At 37.4% G+C, this 14082-nt stretch overlaps 1 protein-coding gene across 2 annotated transcripts in view; it reads left to right on the top strand.

The window, feature by feature from the left end:
• SLC9A3 (solute carrier family 9 member A3) overlaps positions 1-14082 on the top strand; it is a 130508-nt gene that overhangs the window by 68096 nt on the left and 48330 nt on the right. For both annotated transcript variants that reach the window (XM_072411969.1, XM_072411968.1), the window contains exons 7-10: positions 160-362; positions 1949-2038; positions 4498-4568; positions 5353-5482. In XM_072411969.1, coding sequence (XP_072268070.1) covers positions 160-362; positions 1949-2038; positions 4498-4568; positions 5353-5482 — 494 coding nt within the window. The remainder of the gene's footprint in view (positions 1-159; positions 363-1948; positions 2039-4497; positions 4569-5352; positions 5483-14082) is intronic.

The following is a 14082-nucleotide window of genomic DNA, read 5'->3' as shown; positions in this document are numbered from 1 at the left end:
GGTTAATGTTCGGGCTAAAGATGTGCTTTAATTTTTTCTGCTTGAATTAAACTGGTGTAAACATAAAAGTATTGTGTAATAATGTTAGTAACTTTTGTTTGGGATACTACACAAACTCAAAAGGGAATTAGCATCCATAATTTTCTTATTTTCTTTTAGGTGTTATTGTTCAAACGTGGATTTTAAATCGATATAGAATGGTGCAACTGGAAATAATAGATCAAGTTGTGATGTCATATGGTGGCCTGAGGGGTGCTGTTGCCTTTGCTTTAGTTGCTTTATTGGATGGACAACGGGTAAAAGCCAAAAATTTGTTTGTCAGCACAACAATTATTGTTGTTTATTTTACAGTCATCTTTCAGGTAAGTGATATGAAGAAATTAGCTATCATGGAAATGCATTCACTTCATGTAGAAAATAAATTTTTACATTTATTCTACAAATATTCTACAAAAGCAACTGTTTCCTCCTGTTATACATTTGATATGGTCTATTCCACATTTTATCCTGAATTCATCTGTAATATACACAGTTTGACAAAGTCTTTCTTGTTCAGATTTAGAGGAAAATGTACTGGTACTCTGTGCACAGACTCATTCGTAGGGAAAACCAGGTCACCATGATCGTATGGGTCTGCAATCTGTGGAGGCAGGATGATACAATATATCAGCATGATATCAGTTGCATTGAAAAAAAGTCTACTCCCTCTGCTGAACTGTATGGCTACTTAACCGTTATGAAACCGGGACACTTCATGTGCCACAGTGTTAAAACCATTTTCATAACTTTTTATCGTGTTACTCACGATATACTGTATAGAGCTCAACACATTAGATGCTACTAGGGTGTTGTAGTCCATTGTCATTGTCCTTGCAATTTAGTTTTCTGAAATTGTGCTCCTCAGCATTTTTGGCTGGCATTGGTCACAGTGTCCCAACAAAGAACCTCTATACTGTATCTAGAGGATTGCTATTTCGGGTCCACCACAACAGATATTTCTTTATGTAGAATGTTAAAAGGAATGCCATCTAGGAGTGTCTTTGTCCATGCCTTTTACTTAGAAATCTCCTCCGAAATGTTTTAGGACTCCATTGTGCCCAACTGACCACCAGGCTAATCACTGATAATGTACCTCACAAACTCAGACTATGAGAAACTGAGGCAAATTCTTTTGATAGAATTGTCTTGACACAGTTAAGAAAGATAAAAATGATTTCTTTTGATTGCTCAACTGATTTTTGCACTGTAGTGATGAGTGCTCGCCTTCCACTCCCCCTGTCCTACTCCCAACCTTGCCATAACAGTCATACCAAATGTCTACAAAGGACTGCTTGTGCAGCAGAGCGCAGATGGAGGAAATCTGGCCTCAGAGCTGACTTCATGGATTACAAAGCCAGGCAAGAACACCTTAACACTGCACTCACTGCTGCCAAGCATAATTACTTCTTCACTGTCATATCCTCTAAAGTTTCCAACTCATGCAGCCTCTTTTCAACAACTGACTCCCTCCTAAACCCTACACCTGCACCCTCCACAGCTACCTACTCTGTCCCAGCGATAGCCACCTACTTTAGAAATAAAATCATCAAAATCAGAAGTGATGTCTCTGCTCAGCATTCCAACCATATCCACCCCTTCCACTTGTAAATCATCATTTACCGCCTTCAGCCGTTATTTTGGTTGAGGTCTCATCATCTTAGTCTACTACCTGTCTGCTTTACTGACCTGCTCTGTGCCCACTCCTCCACTCTGGCCCCAAACAAACCTAACTATTCAACCTCTCCCTTACTACTGGTATTGTCCCATCCCATCAGCCTTCAAACATGCTATTGTTCTCCCAATCCTGAAGAAACCCTTATTATTGCAAAATTTAACAAATAACAAGCAGAGCAAGGCAGATTTATTACTTTTCCAAATTTACACTGTATGTTTATGTTTATTTGAATAGGGGCTGACGATTAAACCTTTGGTGCAATGGTTAAAAGTGAAAAAAAGTGAACATCGGGAAAAAAAACTTAATGAAAAGCTTCATGGGCGAGTAAGGTCCACATTTGGTTAAATGTTTTTTTGTTTTTCAATATATGTTTTAGGCCAAATTAATAATTGTTGTAAATATTCTAAAATATTATAGATTCATTCATATCATGATTCTTTACTGACTGTTAACACAGACAAAATTGATTGCGGCATCTTACATAGCATCAGTCACATGATTATGGGATGTTTCAAAGATGTAGAATTTATTGGTTTTTTTTGGTCCCCATAAAATTAGAACCAGCCCCCAGAATCTGCATGACAGGAAGAGGACACTAAATAAATGAGCAGAGCCCTGCTTTGACTCCTGGGAGTTGTAGATGAAAGCTCTTCACCAACTTGGGAGCATGAAGATCAGGAATGTAGCCCTTCCATTTATATAAATACTGAATTTTGCCCTGGAGCAGCTTAGAATCATCAGTAGAGTCCTCCTCAAACCCCTTCTCAAAGTCTACAGAAGATTTTTCAGGAATATCAGTTCAGAATAACGGAATTTAGGAGGAACACATGTAAAGAATTGGTGATAAGAAGAATAGGAGACAGCTTCAGAGAAGGGCCCAATAAAATAGGAGCCAGCCTGCCCCCTGAATTGTATGTGTCTGGTAGACAACCATACTTTTTTTCCTCCAATACTTCTACAGACAGGACCTCCTTTTTCTTCAACCTATTTCTTTTAATGTAGATAAAATTTAAGTAAAATGTTTTAAACCTTCTCAGCAGCAGTAGCAGGGACTAAAGTGGAAGGAATAGGAGGTGACATTCTGGGATGACACACTTAGGTCAAAATGAAAGTGCTGAATCCCACAGCTTCATTGGCACTACTGTGTAGGTGAACTCAGCTCAATGAAGCAGTTCATTCCATTTGCCTTGTCTGACTGAAACCAAGGGAATTGTTTCAAACACTGACTGACACATTTCATTGAACTGTGGATGGTAGGCAGCAGCGAAATCTAGCTGAACCTCCAACAGACAGCACAGACCTACTAGAAACCATAGGGAATTAAACACCCAAACCGAATCTATAATGGTAGATAGATCATGACTAAATTATGAAAGAAAAAAATGTTGTAGCTGAGGGAAGACTGAAGACTTTGAGGAATAAAATGAGCCATCTTAAAAAACTGATACATCAAAGCAAAGATGATTGTTCCAGTGGAAGCGGACAGATCTGTATCTATGTGAACCCATAGAAATATGGGTCTAGGAACACTTGGGTACAAATATAACAAAACGTGGCCCAGCAGAATCATTTTGGAAAGTCTATGACATCCCAATGTAATGTATCAATGGACACAGTCCAATAGGAAGTCTGATAGACAAGCTGGATGGAGACTGGCAGAGTATGAGGTATATTAGCCAGAAAAAAATTGTAGAAAAAAACACCACTGTTTTTCTTTATATTTGTATTCCTGCTACAAAGCAAGACAAAGTTATTTACAAAGATAATATTGTGTTTTTTTTCTTTTTTCAGTTTCCCCTTGTTTTTAAATCAATGCTGATGAAATAAATATAAAAAGCAAACATAAATAAATAAAGATGAATGATTAAAAATGTCATCTGAGTAAAAATGATAACAACCTCATTTAAAATTTCAACTTTTAAGGTCCAATCATAAAAATAATCTGCCTAATGCCTCACATTTCAAAACACAGCAGATGGAAGTCATGTAAGAGTGATACATGTAGAGAACCACACGTGTCAAATTAGCTGCTCATCTGTGATATTAATAATTTAAAAATAATAACAAGGATACTTTATGTTGTGTGTTTATTTCTAGGCAATACAAAAGTTTTTTTGCAGTTGAATTTCTGAACAGATGAATATGTCACATTGTCACAGGGATGTTTCCAATTAAATTCCAATGCTAATTAACAATTTCATGCTATAAAAACATATTTTGACAACAATACTTGTACTTATTTTTTCACTTGTAGCTCCCCTTGGTCTCCTAACTTCCCCACAATTATAGTGGCAATAAATCAGAAGTTTTGCACTTAACTAGCAAATGTGAAATCTCCAAATGGTTTTACTGAGCAAATTTTTAGTTTTTACTGAGATTTTTAACTTTTTTGATTTGACCTAGAAAAATGTAATATTTAAATGATACATTTTAAATAAATCTTTAGAAGAGGTTCTAGTGCATATTTATATTTATAAGTTTGTGTTGTATGTTCATTTATTCAGTATTGTAATAAAAACAAGAGAAAAGATTAAAAAAAATTAATGAAATAATAAAAAAAAAGTTTAGTGGTGCATACATTCTTATTATAACGCTTCATTTTTCCCCACAATTGTTATTTTTTTTATTACTTTAGTTTACTAAAGCTTGGTGTTTTATATAATAATTGGCGGCTTTTTAATCAACCTAAAGTAACCACTGACATGTAAATATATACACTTTATGTGTGTGTTTATATTAGGTGATTGTATATTCTCTAAATGCTTATTTGTTTATTTCTAAAGGCTTTTGATCATATTTGCTCTGCAATTGAAGATGTCTCTGGACAAATTGGACATAACTACATGAGGGACAAGTAAGTAAACAGAAAAAGTGTTAGTTAAACTGTATCCACACCTAAGAACAAAAATGTAATATATTGCAGTTTAGCAGTCCTTAGATGTAGTAGCTACATTAGGATTTCATATTTATTTAGTAAAGGATTTGCAGCTCATATTCTTGTGATTCACAGTCGCAATTGTATCATCTTTGCAGCTTACAGTACACCTGACTGCTAACTGGTTGGTGAATTAGTAGTATGGTTTAAGCAGACAACAGGCAAAGAAAGCTGCAGAACTAAAACAGAAAATATTGTTACATAGAGACTGAAGGCAAAGATTTGAATCACAAAGCAAAAAGAAAGTAAAATTTACATATCAGTCAGCCAGTGACATAATATACATAGTTCAATGTTGTTTTTTTATGTTAGGTAGCTAAAATTTCACATGTGATGCTAGACAGATAATACAGATGATAATACAGATGATGTTTAGTGACACTTTATAATTGTATCACCCTTATTTTATCTGTAAAATCTACATCATAGGGTATCAAAACAGTAACAAGGTGATCACTATTAAGGAAATAACAATCACCCATAACACAAAGGTTGGAAGCAGAGCCAATAAGACAAGCATCAATTGTTTGTAAACTTCATCATAAATCTTGTATACAGAACCATGTTTATGGGTTATTTGTTGTTAGTGTTTTGTATACATGCATTTTAAGATTTTAGATCATTATATCTATGTATTCTTTTTTGTGAACTAGTCTTTTTTGGTATACAAAAATATATTTAACAATGACCTGTTTTTGTTTAGGTTTGCAAAGTTTGATGCAAAATACCTCAGCAAACTTTTCATGAGAAAATCAGCCCAAAAAACACAAGATCGAATTTTAAATGTTTTCCATGAGCTAAATATGAAGGATGCTATAAGTTATGTTGCAGAGGTATGTAGAAATCATTACACAACAATATGTCAAGTGTTATGAAACATTTTTTTTGTTTGATGAAAAGAGGGTGTCACAGAGTAGAGACATTTTAGGGCCTGAGAACATATAATAAAAATTAAATTGTAATATACTTGAGGTTGACAAGATATGCAATATAATAAAGCATTAAATATTATACTAACAATATTAATAAATATGTTTTTCAGTGAAAAAAAATGAAAGTCAGAAAAGACCCAAAGGGTAATTGCTGGACTCCAATGACCTGTGGCACCAGTCAAAACCCCACAATGTAATATTAGGATAGAAAAGTACTAGAGTATAATCTTTTTAATAAATCAACAAAGAAAAAATGTTTCATATGATATAGGAAAAAATGCTACATATTCACAGTAATATTACAATAGGGAAGTAAAAAATAAAATGTAACTTTATTCAATACATATTTTAAAACCCAAATATATCCATTACATACAATGTCAATTCATCAGTAAAACATGTTTGGTACATGTATCCAGTGGTGAATATTGCGATCATAGATGGTGAGATCCCAAGATCATATGCATAAGGTTTAATTGTCATGATGAAAGAGAGGAAAATCTCAGTCCAATATCTTAAAAATACCATTAGCTAAACCCGGGCAAATACAACACAGAAGCTCAATTCTCCTAAAGAAGTATACTAGAGCTACAAAAAGGTGCTGAGATTATGTGTTATTTTTACCCTGGTGTAACTAATTGGTTTTGTGTTTGAACACCATCACTGTATACCCACAATGCAGAAACATCTTAGTAGAGCCACATACGTCCAAAGAAATGCAAGCAGAACATCTACCTAAAGTTCTAATTGCTTTCTGTAGCTTTATATGTTATGTTTATGTAAGTTGACAAACCCAAATGTACATGTCCTGGGTCCCAGGGGCTAGTAAGGTTCCTCCATACTGTATATCTAAATCTTTATATGGCAAATATATGTATTTTTTTTTTTTAAACCAAAATATTAGTGGATAGATTACATCCATCCTGAACACATGTTCAGCACTTTGCAAACCTGCCCAAAATATCTTAGATGCACAATAAAAAAAAGAGTTTCCAGGCTATCTGAAGATCAACACACATTTTAATTTGAAAATACAAGCTCCTTTACTGTACTACCAGTACCTGCTTCCTGGATACAAATTGATTGGATTCTTTAAGCGGGTCCCCATGTTATATGGTATTGGCAATGCTAATGGCTAGCTCACATGTGAGGAGGTGGTGTCTTTTACTCTAATTCATGAAACATCTTGTCCACAGCTGCCTATAGGGTGGATGGGGAGATTGGGGACAATTTACATCTGGAAGATGGCTGCCTATCAAATCCATGCCAACAAGCATCCTGGTATAAAATGCTTGGTGGTTTTTAACTGCTCAGAAACTACCACACAGCTGTGAACTTAGGTTAAAGAAGGTAGCACAGATTATAACATACAGTTAGGTCCATAAATATTTGGACAGTGACAACTTTTTTCTAATTTTGGTTCTGTACATTACCACAATTAATTTTAAATGTAATAACTCAGCTTTAACCTCCTTGCCGTTAAGCCCGACCTTCGTACGGGCTAAAAAAAGTTGCTCTTTTCGTTAAGCCCGAGATTTTCCGTACATTAAAATCCCCACTTACCCAGGTAAGTGGGGATTTTAATGTAGGGAAAATCTCGGTCCCCCTGTGCTTATCCAGCGTCGGGTTCGTGTTCCAGCGTCGTCCTCCGTCGATCGTCGTCCATCGGTCTCCCTTTCCAGCGTCGGGTGCCTTCTCGTATACCAGCGGGACCAGGTAAGAAGCCAGCTGGCATCTTGTGTTCCGCTGGCCGGCTGGCGGAACACAAGATGCCGGCCAGTTTCTTACCTGGACCCGCTGATCATCCAGCGTCGTTCTCGTTCCAGCGCCGGGTGATCTCTGAAACAAGAAGCCGGCCGGCGGAGGAAAAAAACAGCCGGCCGGCTTCTTGTGCGTGCGTGCGTGATGACGTCGGCGCGTGTGCGAACTCATGTACATCACCAGATGCTGGGTTTCCTCCTTTTTAATGCTCTGCCAGGCCTTTACTGCAGCGGCTTTCAGTTGCTGTTTGTTTGTGGGCCTTTCTGTCCGAAGTTTAGTCTTCAACAAGTGAAATGCATGCTCAATTGCATTCATATCAAGTGACTGACTTGGTCATTCAAAAAAATATCCACTTCTTTGTTTTAATATACTCCTCGGTTGCTTTGGCTGTATGTTTTGGGTCATTTTCCATCTGTATTATGAAACGCCTCCCAACCGATTTGACTGCATTTAGCTGGATTTGAGCAGACAGTATGTCTGTGAACACCTCAGAATTCATTCAGCTGTTTCTGTCCTGTGTCACATCATCGATAAACACTAGTGTTCTAGTGTTCCAGTGCCGCTGACAGCCATGCACGCCCAAGCCATCACACTGCCTCCACCATATTTTACAGATGATGTGGTATACTTGGATCATGAGCTGTTCCACACCTTCTCCATACTTTTTTCTTGCCATCATTCTGGTAAAGGTTGATCTTGGTTTCATCTGTCCAAAGAATGTTTTTTTCAGAACTATGCTGGCTTTTTTAGTTGTTTTTTTTAGCAAAGTCCAATCTAGCCTTTCTATTCTTGAGGCCTATGAGTGTCTTGCACCTTGCAATGCACCCTCTGTATTTACTTTCATGCAGTCTTCTCTTTATGGTAGACTTGGATATCGATACACCTACCTCCTGGAGAGTGTTGTTCATTTGGTTGGGTTCAGGTTTTGGGTTCACGTTCAGGTCTTTTGGCGTTGCGGAGTTCACCAGTGCTTTGTTTCTTAAGGATGGCTTGTTTCACCTGCATGGAGAGCTCCTTTGATTGCATGTCAAAATCTTCCACATACAAGCCCCCCCTCACCAGTCCATGAAATAGCCTTTGAGTCATTGTCCAATTACTTTTGAGCCCCTGAAATGAAGTGATTGTGTAAAAAAAAAAAAAAGTTTTAGTTCTTCACATTTTTATGCAATCTTTTTGTTCAACCAACTTAAAGCTGAAAGTCTGCAGTTCAACTGCATCTGAGTTGTTTCATTTAAAATAAATTGTGGTAATGTATAGAACAAAATCTAGAAAAAAGATGTCTCTGTTCTAATATTTATGAACCTAACTGTATATTTCAAGCTTTAGGGAAAGGAAAGAGCAGTGTTTTTTTTTCTTACCTCTCTTTACATTTTTATTTATGTACTAATAAATCATTTTCTCTCTATTACCTAGTTCCCACTGTTTATTTTCTAGTATGCCAGTGTATCCACCTTGACGGCTACAATTTACATCAATGCCAGTCTTTCGTTTCATATTTTTTCCTACCTTTTTCTACCTATGCTAATTCACCAATAATTTTCTATACTCCTCTGGAGAAGTGGGAAGTTGTTTTTGTTTCCAATTTTTAGGAGTAGTCACCCTATCTGCATTGACCATATGGGCTAAAATTGAATCTTTATATACACTCAAGCTCATGTTATTTTGGTTAAATTTTTGTTTTTTCATTTTTGTTCATTTTCCTATATATCTGCTGAAAAGTTAGGGTATGCCAGTAAAATGTAGACCAAAACTCACTTTACATCTTTATCAACAGTGCCTTGTAGCCCTAGGTAAAAATTATTTTTAGAAAAATACCACTGTTAAAAAAAATCTTATAACAATTTTTTGTATCCCTGCTGAAGCCAATGCCTTGTATGTTATCCTAAATATTTACCATAATAACCATAAAATAAGTGAAAAATGGTTACCTGTGGATGGGTCGTGATATCATGAGGGTGTGTGTGTGTGGGGTGTGTGTGTGTGGGGGGGGGGGGGGGGCAGCAATGTTACCATTTTCCCTGCAGATCATCTGTAAAGTAGCTTGCAGGATCCTCAGCCTGCTACTCTTATTTCTACCTCTTTTGTTCCAGGCTCTGGTTGCTGGATTCTCTGCTTGCTACCTGAGGCATAGCCCAACTATACTCTGCCACATTGAGCCTTTTTGGATACTTGACCACAACCATGCTTCCTGTCCCAATCCCCCCCCCCCCACCTTGACCTTGCAACGATTAGATTTGCAAATACATTAAAATCCAAAAACTCAGTCCTTCCTGCTGCAGCTTGCTGATGGTTCTGTTCTGTCCTTCGTACAAGTCTGGCCTTGTAACTCAGGAATAATATCTGATCCAGACCTGTATTCCTCCTCAGATCAATAGGTTTTTTTTTCCTGTCATCAGGTCAAGTATCTTTTTCCTCAGACTACTGCCTGTCCAACCCCACTGGCTTAATGTGCATGGATACAACTAAGAGAGAGCTTATACCATCGACCTCTCAAGAATTTCTGACATATTCTTTGTAGAAAAGAAGGACCCTAGTCTATGCCCCTGTATTGATTATAGAGTCCTCAATCAAATCACCCTCATAAACCACTATCTCTTGCCATTGATCCCAGAACTCATTCAGAGGTTAAAAATAGCCAAGGAGTTCACAAAGTTAGATCTACGGGGGCCTATAACTTAGTGAGGATTTGTAAAGGAGACAAATGGAAAATGGCTTTACCTACCCAATTTAGGCACCTTGAATACGATGATTGTGATCCCATTTGGTTTGTGTAATGCCCCTCCCAACATTTTGTGAACATTATCTTTAGGGACTTTCTGGACACCTTCATGGCTGTCTGTTTGGATGACAACCTAATCTTTTCCTCCTCCCAGGAGAAACACCAAAATCATGTTAAGAAAGCTCTCCGACTTTGAATTGATTGTGATTCAGTGATTGCATGCAAAACCAGGGAAATGTAAATTCGTAAATGACACCATTTAGTTTCTGGGATTAGAAATTTCCACAAAGAGGATATCCATGGATCCTGAGAAGGTCTCAGCTGTTGTAAAATAGCCAGTCCCAATTGAAAGAAAAAGTGTTCAGCGATTTTTGGGTTTTGTTAATTTTTACAGGAAGTTAGTTAGGATTTCTCAGCAGTGATCTCACATTTGACCAAGCTGTCAAAGGGAGCCCACATGTTGCTCTCTTTTGGACACAAAGGGGTGGATTGTGAAAAACAGCTTCAGTTTATGTATCAGAAATTTATTGAGATGAGTCCAGAGCAGTGTCAGCCAAACCACAACACAACAAGGTAGATAAGGTTTATTTTAAACAAAGTCATACCCTTCTTTCTAATCATAATTAAAAAATAATTAGTTCCAATTTGCATATTCTTGAAGCAGATAGCGACTTTGCACCCACCATCTGACAGCTGCCCTTGCTGGTTTATGTTAAGAAAAGAAGACTGCATAATCTGCTAATGCAGGCAGATTCCTGAGATAAATATGATAAGACCAATTTTTGATTCTCTTCATGGTTGCTGTGGGCCCCACAATTGTAATATCTACAATTCATTAATATGCGGTGAATCATTTTACCATCCACATATGGGTAAAAAATATCACATCAGGGACTACAGTAATTGGTATATTGACCATTGTGTGTATATTGTGAATTGTCCCGGTAATGTATGTGTGTATGTATGTGATGTATGTATGTGTATGTGAGAAAAACGATAAATCCTTTTAAAAAAAACTTTCAGAAATACTCCAATTATATCAGAATAGCGATTGACCTTAAAAACCGGGTACCAAATAGCATAAACTTTGGTCCCTCCTTTTCCAAGCGCCCAGCTGAGGCACTTCTCAATATGAAACCTTCGATTTGCACAAAATCCTAATTTAGATTACTGACCTGTCTGTTTACATCGGCCAAAATAGTACTAGAGAGGGCCTGGTGGCAATCTGCCGCCACTGTAGCTAGGTCAAACAGAAAATTACCTGGTTCCACAATGAGTCTCGTTTTTTACAGTGGGCATGGGTCAGCCCTATGGTCATCGATAAAAACTGATACCCCTGTTGCCTGAACATTTTCTGTCCAGTTGGCTATACTTTGTACCCCAACAAGCCTGGTTGATATCCATGGTCGATTGTTTGCTGCTGTTACCTGTTTTTGTATTGCCCTGAAAAATGTCTGTTTTATAAGCTGGTTTGTATATTATTGTTAAACTTTAATAAAAACCTATTGAAACAAAAAAGAAAAAAAAACAGGGCAAGGAGTTGGATCCCAATAAGCCAGTTGCACTATATTTTGAACAGCATGACCATCAAATTCATGCTTTAAAGGTTATGGTTATAGAATATGTGGCGAGACTGCATAGAGACAGGGACTGGTATAACTCATTGCCCAGGAGAGGGTCCTTTATAGATATACATTTTAAATACAGTGACATCCAGGGGCTTCAGTACTGCATTTTCCTTCACTTTTTCCTAGATGAGACATAATTTGTTCTTACCTGTCCAACCTTTTTTGTGTAGCCTGGTTTTTGGGGGGAGTGACATGATTATTTGTTCATTTTGTTGCATTTGATTATTTTAATCCCTCTGGCGTTTTTAATTCTGCTCGTATTTTCATGCAAAAAGCGTTACATTTTTTTTGCATGGAAATTTATTTTACATTGTAGGCCTATAATTTATAGGTATAACTCACCCAAATATGTCCAATATTTATTAATAAACTTTAAATACAAAAAAAAAAACTCTGTTAAAACAAGGGTGTATAAAAATACTAAAACCTGTAATATAACTGTACAGTAGCATGTATAATACATATATATAATTATATATATATATTATATAAAGATTTCTTTGTATTGGATTCAATACAGTTACTTCATATTGAATCCAATACAAAATTATTTGAATTTCCTGCCACGCCTCCCGCCTGCACAGACGCATGCACTGACGTCACCGGGAAACCCCAGAGAACGTCTCTGCAGTCGTCAGCTGAAAATTGAAGAAAGAAGACGTGTCCTGAAGACCTGCACGGATGAGCAGGATGCCGGGGAAGGCCAAGGGACAAAGAAAGTATTGTTTTTTTTTTTGGCGACCCCGAGTGTGACTCAGGAATACCGCTTAATGCAAATAAAATCCACCCACCAATCCATCCAGTCACTCTCGGGAATTCCGCTAGGGGGGTTAATATACTGTAATTATTATTTACACGATACATAGTGATAATGATTTGTGTGCTTGTGTTGCATTTTCACATTGCATTCTCGCGTTGTTTATACATGTATAGTAATTCCCATGCACTTGTTGCGTTTTCGTCTGCTGTTTAGATTGCTTTCTTTAAGTCATTTTTTCCGGACCACCTTGTTTTGTGGCTGCACATGTGCATTATTGTACCTGGATATTGTACATGCCACACAACCAGTCAGATGTGTATTTCTGCTTAGAGCAGATTTGGATGTAATGCTTATTGCATTAGATATCAGAGCCTCCTATTCCTTACAGGTATAGGTGTTACATTTCATTATTTATAGACATAGGTGTGCTGTTTTACATATAACAGACGTTTATATGCTGTTTTGCACATTTATTAATTGCCATACCTGGGTGATTGATCATGTCTGGATGGGGGGGATTATGGGGTTAACAAGGTGGGATTACAGGTGTTTGTCATGCTTTACCTTTTGTCACTATGTTGCCTTGAGGAAGAATCCCTGCACAGCCCCAAAGTCTTAGCTTTTTAAACAATGTTGTGATAGTGGTTTTAAAATAAAGCAAGAATCCTGTATTTTGAAAAAAAGTCCCGGTGATTTCCTCTTCTGTTAAGTTCTATCTGTGCCTCTAACTTTAATCACCCTTCCTCTTTTATAAGGTCTGTTTGCTGTAAAGAGTGCATTCCTATCATGAACATAGCTCCTTATCTGCAGCACCAGGATCCCTCTCTTCCATTTGTCCTGGAAGTTGGTGCATCTGAAATCGCAGTAAAGAGACTCCTGTCCCAATGAATAGGTGCGAAGGCCCTCTTTCATCCAGTCTCCTTCTTTTCTAAGACGCTAACTCCAGCCATCAAGTTGGCTTTTGAGGAATGGCATTAGCTTTTGGAAAGAAGCTGATCATCCTATCTAAGTTTTCACAGACCAAAAGAAACTTGAGTACTTGAGTACTGCAAAATGTCTCAGACCCCAACAGCTATGTTGGGCCCTTTTCTTCTCTCGTTTTGACTTCCATGTCACTTTTCGGCCTGGGCACAAGAATTCTAATCCTGATGCTCTTCCCCGCGTGTTTCTGAAGGAACCTTCTTCTGTCAAACCAGACACCATTCTGTCTGCAAAGAATTTCTTCATGGTCCAGCCTGCACAAATTAAAGAAGCGTCTAACAACATGCCCACTTCTTTTGCTCCTGACTTTCAATGGGATTAAGATTTACTAATGTATTAGGGCAAGATCTTTGTACATGAAAAAGTAATTCTCCTGCCAAGACTCCCTATTAGTGGGCCATTTTTGAGCAGCTAGGACTCTAGATGTGTTCCAACAAGCCTTTTAGGGGCCAGACCTGCATAAGGATTGTAAATAATTTGTCTCTTCCTGCTTCATGTGATTGCTTCAAGAGTGACAGGTCCAAACCTTGAGGGTTACTTCACCCACTTCCTGTTCCCACCCACCCGTGGAGTATGCTCTCAATGAACTTTATTGTTATGCTGCCTCCCACAAAAGTTTACACCTCTAATTTTATAGTCCTTTTTTAGACTT

Source organism: Pyxicephalus adspersus, chromosome 5, assembly GCF_032062135.1.
Source record: "Pyxicephalus adspersus chromosome 5, UCB_Pads_2.0, whole genome shotgun sequence".
NCBI lineage: Eukaryota > Metazoa > Chordata > Amphibia > Anura > Pyxicephalidae > Pyxicephalus > Pyxicephalus adspersus.
The sequence above is the reverse complement of the archived record's forward strand: the minus strand, read 5'-3'. Positions and strand labels throughout refer to the sequence as shown.